The 10281-nt window shown below is 45.3% G+C and overlaps 1 protein-coding gene across 1 annotated transcript in view; it reads right to left on the minus strand.

The window, feature by feature from the left end:
- The window catches only part of CACNG4 (calcium voltage-gated channel auxiliary subunit gamma 4), a 43914-nt gene extending 33956 nt beyond the window's left edge, over window positions 1–9958 (minus strand). Inside the window, exon 1 of the mRNA XM_075518996.1 lies at window positions 9671–9958. Within this exon, the coding sequence (XP_075375111.1) occupies window positions 9671–9893 (223 nt within the window). The 5' untranslated portion in view covers window positions 9894–9958. The remainder of the gene's footprint in view (window positions 1–9670) is intronic.
- Between the last annotated feature and the right edge of the window lie 323 nt (window positions 9959–10281).

Raw genomic sequence — 10281 nt, forward strand, 5'->3', positions numbered from 1 at the left:
CCCTGATTTATTAATCGATATTCTATCATGTCTAGGATAGCTCTGCTTGATACTGATGTTTTCCAACAGTTCCCCTAATAAAACCCGATTGGAATCATTAATGTTGCCAAGCTCTAATTGTACAGAATGAACCGCTGTCAGCCGGGTGTATGTCAGGTGGCAGGGTGGGACCGGGGGAGGTTAAATTTGGGAGGAAATATTGGGGCTCTCCCTCTGCAACCTGCACTAGAAACCAAGTTCCTGAAGCTTTGGCAGTTCACAATTGCCAACAAATAACCTACCCACCATCAGCAGAGGCATATCTGGAGAAGAACAATGTATTTTGGGCTATTTAGTCCACTGGCTCAAGTAACAGCTCTGTTCAGCGAATCTGAGGGCTTCGACCTTGTTCATGATCCATGTGGACAAAAATGCGATGGGACACAATGCAACTTGCTGTTTTATCAGTTTGCTAAAAAACAACCAACACACAAAGAAACCAACTTCAGCCAATTTTGCACTAAAATGTATGCAAGTATGTAAAGGAGCATTGCTACGGTTTACCTGAGTCTAGAAGCTCCACCGGACTAAGACGATTAAAGCCCACTATTGCTATTAATGAGTCATATACAGAGGCATATTACTAACTTTCACATCTGGCTACCTTTGAAAACTCAGTCTAAATAGTCACACGGGCTTCCAGCCTTAAGAGTTTGCTATTTCATTCGCTTGCGGGCAGCTGGATGCTGGGGGCTGAGCTTTGAAAAAAAAAAACAACAGCATAGAAATTCTTACAACAAAATCATCCAGTGGCTTGCTAACAGCCATCACTGATATTCAGTGAGCCATGAGATAGGTATGCACAGCTCTAAGATAGGTATGTGCAATAAATTGTATTTTAGATTTGATAATATTTAGGCAATGTACCTCTGGCCAGATCCTATTCCAAGTCATAATTGCGACATGTCATGGTTCCTTTTTAATGCCTAGCAGCAACAATAGATAAACTGCCTCTGAGATGCAAGTAAGACACAATAACAATCCTAACATTATTGAGTGCTATATAGTTGGACAGGAGAAAAATATTCAGTCATCCATATTCTACACAAAATTGCATTATTTAAAATACATAAATGGGAGAAAACTGATCTGAATCCTCCAGTAGAGAATTGGCAGTGACTTAAAAATGGTTATTAACTAAATCTGAAAAAAACCCTGGCAGCTAAAGGAGGGTGGTAATTCCTCACTGAACTGGGTACCTCTCCCACTTGAACAGGAGATGCTTGTCGCTTCTGAACATCTTTGAAATATTTGGCATTATCAAGCTAACGGGACTGGCTAAGTGAGAAGCATTCAAAGGGCATAACTAAGTGGCACAATTCCAAAACAGCAATTAAAAGGCGGAATGCTTGAAAAAGAACAATAAAAGAGGTTAATTTGTATCAGGGTCTGGTAATCTGCACAGGAAATACTGTAATTCCATAATGCACTCTCCCTTCATCTGTCTCTCTGTATCGTGACTGCATGTTTATAATCTAGCACTCCCTCACATACGGCATTTGACAAAGAATGACTCAATTCTATTGAAGAAGAACTTACAGTGCTATTTGTACAGTAAGCAGGAGCCTGGATAAACACATGGGAAACAAACGAAAACAGGTAGAGAAAAGAGAACCCGAACCTCGTACCTTTTGACAAGTATATGATTATACATTTTTCCTTGGCAGGAGGGCACAGAGATGCTCAAGAGTTAAGAAGAGAAATTAAAAATCCTAAATTTCTACCTGGGGCAGTAGCTACCAGTTTTCAAAAGAAAGACTCTTGCACCGTCATTGAAAAGCTAATTTAGAAGGTACCTTTTTAGCAGAAGGAAAGTTAAAACAGTTCAGCAAGGAGAGGCAAAAAGAGAATGAGAACAAAGATGTTCAGACAACAGGATGCCACAAGAAGGAGGAGAAAGGGGGGCTGGACTATCTGCCAGGCTAAATCAAGAGCTGCTTCAGCGCTTTCACTGCATTGACCCACAGCATGCAACAACTGGCAAAAATGCCCCCAGATTTGAAGGGAAATCTAGCTAAAGTCTGTCTAGGCTGGGCTATCCATCCTGCAGGCAGCTTGCCCTGGGGCTTGCTATTTTGAGAGATTAGAGAGGCCACATATCATTAATATTATAATAAATCCCAATAGAGAGAAAGTCACCATCTCAAACATTGCTGTGGTCCCCAGCACCTCTGGGTGCCCCTCAAAATAGCCAAAACAACCACTCTGAAAGAAAAAATATGAGCCGCAGCTCAGGAAAGAGCCACCTTCCACTCTAAAATTTTGAAGATAAAATGAACTGATGTACCTTGGGAGTGGAGACAAATAACTAAAGGAAACGACTATCTGTGAATAGAAGAGAGAGGACAAAATATATTGTAATTTAACTGATCAAAATATGCTGAAGAAGTGAGAGACTTCAGGGCAAGGTAGAAAATAGCGAGAAGGCCTGCACAGCACTGGAGCTGTCTACTGAAAACATCCTTTTGTTCTGAAGTCATAAATGTGTATCAGCCTCTCAGACATATGGGCAGTTGTGCATTTATCCTGTTTATTTTACTACTCCTGTGCATCCTGCCTTGCCATCTGTTAGTAAGAATTTGGATGCTGAACCATAAGTCTGCGACATAATAAATACCAGTAAACAGAAATCTAAAATGAAGATAAGCACAAAGTAATGTTTGGAAGCAGGACCAGTTTTTCAGTTCAATAGTATGATTTATTTCCTGAGATGAGTCTTGGCTCAGAAAAGAGCGACCAGTAGGAAAAGGTCCAATTGAAGGGACAGATCTACGATCCCTTCTCTTATATTGGTTTCATATTGGCATAATTCCACCGCCTTCCTAGAAAGCAGTTTAAATTTACGTAGGTGGAGCATCAGATTTAATCCTGTCCCTCAGGAAGACATGCTTAAACACAAAATATTCTACGTATAAAACATAAGTTGCAAGCAAAATGCTTCACACCCACTTGAAGCAGTGCTCATACACCTTCTCTGAGCTGGGCAGCCCTATCGCCATGTCCCAGTTTCTCCACATCTTCTTTTCCCTTTTATTATTAGTACGAGAGGAAAGTGGGTGGGAAGGAAGCACAGTTACCCCTCCTAGTCAGGGGCAGAAAGATAAAGTAACTGGCCCCAAATCAGATAGGAAACCTAGCGAAGCCCAGACCGAGAAGCCCATCCTCCTCCTCCTCTCTCTCCATTTCCAGTTTGGGGATGCAGAAATTACTGCTCAGCTCTTTGACCCACAAACCACACAGACACCAGCTAAATATCTGGGTGCTGAGAGGTATTAACAACAGACTTCGAGTTACACTCCGTACCTAAGTACTCCCACTGCCTCAAAAGAATTAAAAATGAGATGAAAGCACGAGCCACTCCTCCTAATATTTTTTTCTCTTTTTTATTCTGTTTCTGTAAAGATACACAAGGCTACAGAACAGAACGGAGACATCACATACCCACTCCTTCTCCCCCAGCTTCTTAAGGACGTTCATGTGGTTTGCACCAGGCAAGACTCCGACCAAAGCTACAGCTTGGACAGCACAATCTGGGCAGAAGTAAGGCAGAGTGACCCAGCGAATGGGACAGGATCCACCGGTAAAATAATTACTGTGTTGAAATTTTACGGGAACAAACAAATACATTGTTATATTTGCCTGTTTTACCAGTTCACACTGGCGAGGGTTAGTAGAGCTGCCAGAAGGCAGGGCAAGCCCTGATGAGGTGCAACGGCTAGGAGCTCCTGCCAGTATCTAAAAACAGTAATAAAAGCCCATGGCAGAAGGTCAGTTAAAGGTAATGGCAGCTGGAAGAAGCCCAAAGATTACACTGCAAAGCTCCCTGAGAACCCCAAAATGACTTACTATGGCTCTGACAGATACTACCACAAATGCCATCTGTCAACCACCTACAATATGCAGTATAATTATATGCGGAATAAAAAAGCAACTGCAGCACAACACAGCCACAGGTTTCCTATTTATATAACCCAATGCATCCTTGACTCTTTTCACATAACATTTCTGAAACCTAGGTAAGATTAATATTATCCACATTACATCTTGTACAGATGAAGAAGCTGTACAGCTGGATTACAAATGTGCTTTCATTGGTTTACAGCCTTCGGGGAGTATCTCTAATGCACAGAAAGTCTTTGGGTTCTAAGCTTTGCATTGGGATATCTGACATGCTGAGAGCCATGGAGAAAAAACCAAAACTCTCGTGTAGCCTGATAGCTCCCTACTGGCTATATAGTAGATCGAGTTCAAGAACGCAAATTAATTCATTAAAGTGACATATATTCAGTCAATTAGCTTCAGATCCCTGTTTCACAGAGCATCTCAGGAAGAATGGATGTTCTGTTACATCAATATGGTCATTTGAGAACCTCTGTTACAAATGTTCAGAGAGGTGTATTTAGGAGACCCCTGCTTTTTTTATTTGAGAAGAGAATACATAATGCCTTAACTCATCTTCTGCTGACAGTTCCTCCAGCACAAAATTTCCAGCATTTTAAAATATGTTAAACTATGGACAATATTACGAAGAGATTGAACTCTGTATCCGTAGAGATTGCTCCAAATTCAAAAACTCTCTCTAGCAAATGGAATGCTCTTGAAAAAAATTAACCTAAAAAGGCTGTCAAAAATCCCTCCATCAATTGCTGACAAAACTGCACTGCTTCAAACACTGTTGCAAAGATGACATTGGAGCTCCGAGAATTGCTTTTAAACATGAGTGCAGCACAGGCACTTTCTCAACAGCACGTGTTTTACCAAGGAAACAGAGATGGTATGAGCAGGATGTATGGAAAGAAAGAAAGAAAACATGGGCTGAATCTCAGAAAAGTCCTCCTCTAACGTGTTTACATTCGTTTTGAAAGATGCGTGGATGCAAGTTCACTCTTCAGGACCTATAAGGCATGTACAAAATACGTATATATTGTCCAAGAAATAGCATGCACAGAGTGAGTTTTTCATAGCAGAGACCCCCATTTGTGTATTCTACATTTGCGGCTACCTTCTTTCATAGTGTGAATACAGGCTCACATGCCTGTAAACACTGAGAAGACCAACCATCTCTTAACGTGCCTATGGATATAACCTCCAAGGCAGGTCACGTTGGATATTAAAGTGATGTAACATTTGCTCTTCGACAAATAAAACTTTGGCAATAGCATTTGAATATAAAGTGTGCATTGTATTTAGTTTATTACAAATAGTGGTGTGCTAGGACTTCATAGCATTGCTTTGAGAATACTAAAGAATATTCATTCTTTTTGGATGAGCCGTGAATTTGCAGTATTGATGGATGGCAGCCTTCCTTTATTTGCTTGCCTCAAACACTTGTACAAGCATTTTTATTTTGTTTTCAAGGGTATCCATGGAAGCAGCGCATAGGCGTGCTGCAGTTCCCATGTTTGTGCGCACTCATCCAAGCCGGAAGACTTGCAAATAATTGTGCAAATGTGCATTTGTGCAAGTTTTTGAGTCATAAATGATTTACTCGATCCTTCCTCCCAATTAGAAATGTTCCAGCCACCCAGTCAGGAAGGACACATGGTTCCACCTGAATTAAATAACCAATTGCATCACTTGAAAAGTAAATGGCAAACAGGGAATACTGAGAGCAGTAGACACAATGGGTTCAAAGACATTCATATGCTGAAGTGTTTAATAAAATACTCTTTGAATAAATTTAAATTACAAGTACATTGCTTGATTTTGTATCTTGATGTCACAGGGCCTGTACAGCTCTTTATTGTGAGCCGTCCTATTAACTTCAGCATGATTGTTCACCAAGATAAGCAGTTTCAGTGGATAAAGTGGTGTTTTCAAAATCTCTTTTTTTTTCTTCTAGGCAAATATTTTAATAGCAGATCCTCCTTGTGACTAAGACGGTGCAAGGCTTACATAGTTGTGCTGCACATTTACCATAGGAACAGGGGCTGCTGGAAAATTACGGTGGTTTAATCTCTCTTTCTCAGATTAGCTTGACCACGAAAGGATTATTTGCTGTGTTTGCAAGACTCTGGTCTTCACCATCCTGACAGAGACCCACAGCCTGTGACAGCTACTGTAGCTTGAGTGTGGACATGGGACATAACAGCAGTCCCTTGAAACAGGGCTGATTTGCTTTTCTTATTAATTTGTGGGTTGGGGTGCAGATTGCAGGTGTGGCCAGAATGGCTGCATGGGGGCTTCATCAGAAACTTCTTACTCCAGTGATACTTTAACTTTAGCTGTCAAAACTGCAGTTACTGTAGATGCCATGGCCCTGGAAAACCAAAAACCAGCTTTGCCAGGGAGCCTGTGGGCCACTGTACTGCAGAGGCTCAGTCAAATAGCATCCACTGCTGCTATGCACACATTCACACCAAGAATTATTTTAAACAGTTTCCTACCTACGGCAATTACCTTGGATAGAAGTTTTAAAAATCCATGCAGAAATACTGCTATTGTTTAAAATCCACTCAATGAGCCTCCTACCTCCACCTTTGACGAACACGCTAAAAGAACGAAATTGGGGTTATATAGGCAAGAGTTTGATTGATGTATCATTAACGCTACTTCTTGAGTGACTAAGCTCCATAGTAGTATTGACTACTAGGACTGAAACATGATTTCATCCCCAAGACAACTGCAGCTCCAAACAAAGATAATATGCTGAATCCCTAAACTGTATCACTCCAGTTATCATTACGATGTTAATTTGTTGTAAAATGTTGTCCTGAAGAAGAAAAACAGGAAAACATTGAGGAACACCTAATCATTGGGTTAGAGGGTTATTCGTTTCCATTCTGTTTCAGCAATTTTGTCTGAAATCTTGGAATTTGGGATACTGAACAGGTGACTGCTCAAAATCCAGCAGTTGAGAAACATTTTAATGGAAATTTCAGTTGACCTGAAATTTACTCCGCAAAATGCTTTATTCATGTCAAAAGCAATTTGAGAGGCTGTTCAAGGAATTTTCAGCTTTTGCACATTTGCATCTTAGATTTGTCTTTTTGAGATGAGTGAAATGGTGCTTAAGACCATTAAAGTATATTAAGTAGGTTTTTGTAATTATTACTCCAAAACACAAAAAGAGGTTTAAAAATAGGTTTGAAGCCAGACCATTTAATCACATATAAAAATCTATAACTGAAATTATTTTCTTGCTGGGTATCTCCTCAGAGTTGCAACTATTATGTTGATTTTACTAAAAGACCCATCCACGCCGAATGAGTGATGCTCTGAAACAATCAAGGGGGTGTTGTTTTAAATCAGCTTCTAGAAATGGTTTTATTATTTTATGAAACAAAGGAACCTTTCCATGTCAAAATCAAAGTCCCACGATATGGTTTAAAACATGAATAATTTAATGTATCTATAGATTTTATCTTACAAAGACAGAACATACGGAAAATGTAGGAGAGAATGTAGTCTCTGTTCCTCCTATCTGTGAACAGATGACAGTTTTCTCAAACTGTCCATTCTTAGCACATATTTGACAACTTTAAATTTTGTAACTTTGTAATTTGATTATGAGCATTTGAATTTTGAGCAGAAAAGCTCAATTGCCGTTCGGGTAGATGGGTCACATGAAATGCTTTTTTTGTCCCCTGAATTGATGAGGATTCAAGGTTCACTTGTACGCAACTGCTGGGTGCAATTTTTCAGCAAACACCCTTGCAAATAAAATGTGCTCAGGAAGGCACAGGCGCTGCCCAGTGATGCAATGAGACCGGCGCTCAGCCAGCATTCCTGGGCACTGTCTGCAACGCTGCCCATCTCTCACGACTTCACTGACTTCTTTTTTTTTTAGCAAAGTTCTTACTTAAGCCGAGTTTAAATCAAGGGAAAAATTCCACCAGTTTCAGTCAAAGCTGCACTTCATTTCTATGAATGAGATTCCTGGAAGACCATGCAGAAATCCTGACTTCGGGAAACTCAGGGATTTCTCCCGGAGACGGCAGGCCCAGTCTAGCAGAGCATGCTTAGCAACTCCCGCAAGATGCAAAGAAACTTATTTTCCATGGAAAACGGAGACTGAAGACGCTAGAAAAAGCTCAGCAAAGATCACAAGATTCGGTTCAAGTGGAGGATGCTCAGCATCTCTCAGGCAAACTCAGGAGCTCTCAGATGCAAGCCCTCATTTTCCAGGTGTCATAAAAGCCCATACCGAGAGTTAGATTTCCTTTAGGAGTTATAAAGCCAAGCATTATTATTACTACCCGTAAACCTTCACATTTCAGTAATTCTTTCTCTCTTTATTGTCTAAAAATATTTTCTTGTCCTACAGCTATTCTTTGTGCGTATAATATTACTAGGTAGCAAATCTGATACTTTAAGAGAAAAATGATTTTACACTGCAGCCTTGAATTGTTAGCAAAAGGAGAAGATGAGAACAGACGTGAGGATGAGGTGCTTCTACCATGCCACAGCCTTTTCTGGGGAGAAAAAACCCTCCGAATACAGCTGCTAGACTCTGAACTATAGCTGGGCTCGTCTGGGCTGAGCTGTCTGTCAGTTAGAATAACCCAGGAAACCAGGTTTGTAAAGTTCACGTGTGTTAAGTTGTGCTGATGGAATCAGGTGCACTGCAGCCGATATACCAAGCGCATTACTGTGGGGAGAAAGACCCCAGCGTACCCCCACCCCCACGAGCCACAGAGCAGCTCAGCAAAAGTCCAGAGTGTTCCTCTACGCTCTCCCTTTTATCCAGCATCACTGAGGCTCTCTTGGCTGTTCACACGGTGGGAATGGACCCAGCAGGTGAGGGGGTTCAGAGCCACCGCGGCCCTGGGCCCCGCTGCCAGCGCCTGCCCAAGGCGTGTGTCCCTTTCCTGGGGATGTGCCGATTTCCCACGGTCAGAGCTCCACGCGCTCGGCTGACAGATGTTGTTTCCCATCTGGGCTTTCCGATCTGCTATGCCAAATCCTCTAAACACCCATGTGTTTCTTTGTCCTGGTAGTTACCCGCCGCGCCTTCTCTACAACTCCATTTTCAGAGAGGGAGCCACATGTTTGGCCTCTGCGGGGAAGGGGGTGTCCTGCTACCCATCCCAGCCACTCAAACACGTAGCTTTTTATTTGTTAATATTATTCAGCCTGACCCTTGAGCTGTATCAAGTAACCCCGAGTCCACAGTGAAGCACTTGCACAGTACCAACAACATCTTCAACCAGGCTCCCGGTGTCTCTGTCTGAGGGCAGACGGGGAGGAACTTGGGTTGCTGCTGTCCTGCCCGAGCGCTGAGGCTGAGCCCCAAAGCCCCTGCGGCCACAGCCCCGGGGGTCCCCAGCCCCCAGCCTGGAGGACTCGGATGCGCCCCGCAAAGCCCCGAACCCGCCAGGAGCCCCCCAAAGCCCTGAAGCCCCGGGGCCCTCAGCCTCGGGGGGGGGGGGGGGGCGCGGAGCGAGGTGGCCCCCCTGGGCAGAGCTCCCCCGGGCAGAGCTCCGCATCCCGCCGCCCGGTTCCCATGGCAATCTCGGAGAAGCCGGTTGCCACGGTAACGCCATCCTCCTCCTCGGCCGTGTCCGAGGCAGCGGCGCGGCTCCGGCTCCGGCTCCGGCTCCGGCTGGGCTCAGCCCGGCGGCTCCGGGCGCGCAGCCGGTCCCCCCGGGAAGTTGCTTGCCCCCGCCCGGCGCGGCGCGGCCCCTGGTACCTTCGAGGCAGCAGATCCTCCAGAGCCCCGAGTGCGTGAGATCGCCCCGCGCCCGCCGCGGCGGCCCCTGCGCCTCGTCCGCCGTGATGTTGGTGCCGTTGCAGATGTGGGCGCTGGAGTAGAGCCAGTAGTCGGTGCCGATGGCGATGGCCATGAGGCTGAAGGCGGCGAAGGCGCCCACCGTGGTCAGCAGCATCTGGACGCCACGGTCACACCACACCATGGTGCTTCATAGTCCCCGCACGGGCGCGGGGGGCCGCACGACACCGCCCGGCAGCCGCCGCCGCCGCCGCCGCCCGCGGGAGGCAGCCGAGTCACGGGGCGGGGGGCGGAGGCGGCGGCGGGGGCGCGGCGGGGGGCGGGGGGAGCCGCCCGCCGCCGCCGCGGGGCCGGGCTGCGCCGCCGGCCGCGGGAGGCAGGGAGGGCAGGAGGCAGGGAGGCAGGCAGGGAGGGCGGGAGGCAGGCAGGCAGGGAAGAAGGAGGCAGGCAGGGAGGCAGGCAGGGAGGCAGGCAGGAGGCAGGGAGGGGCCGCCCGGCGGCGGACCCCCGGGCAGAGCCGCCCGGCCCCCGAGGGGCTGCTGCCCCGCCCGGGAGAGCCCGGCCCGCGGCCC

This window comes from Mycteria americana, chromosome 16 (genome assembly GCF_035582795.1).
Source record: "Mycteria americana isolate JAX WOST 10 ecotype Jacksonville Zoo and Gardens chromosome 16, USCA_MyAme_1.0, whole genome shotgun sequence".
Lineage (NCBI taxonomy): Eukaryota > Metazoa > Chordata > Aves > Ciconiiformes > Ciconiidae > Mycteria > Mycteria americana.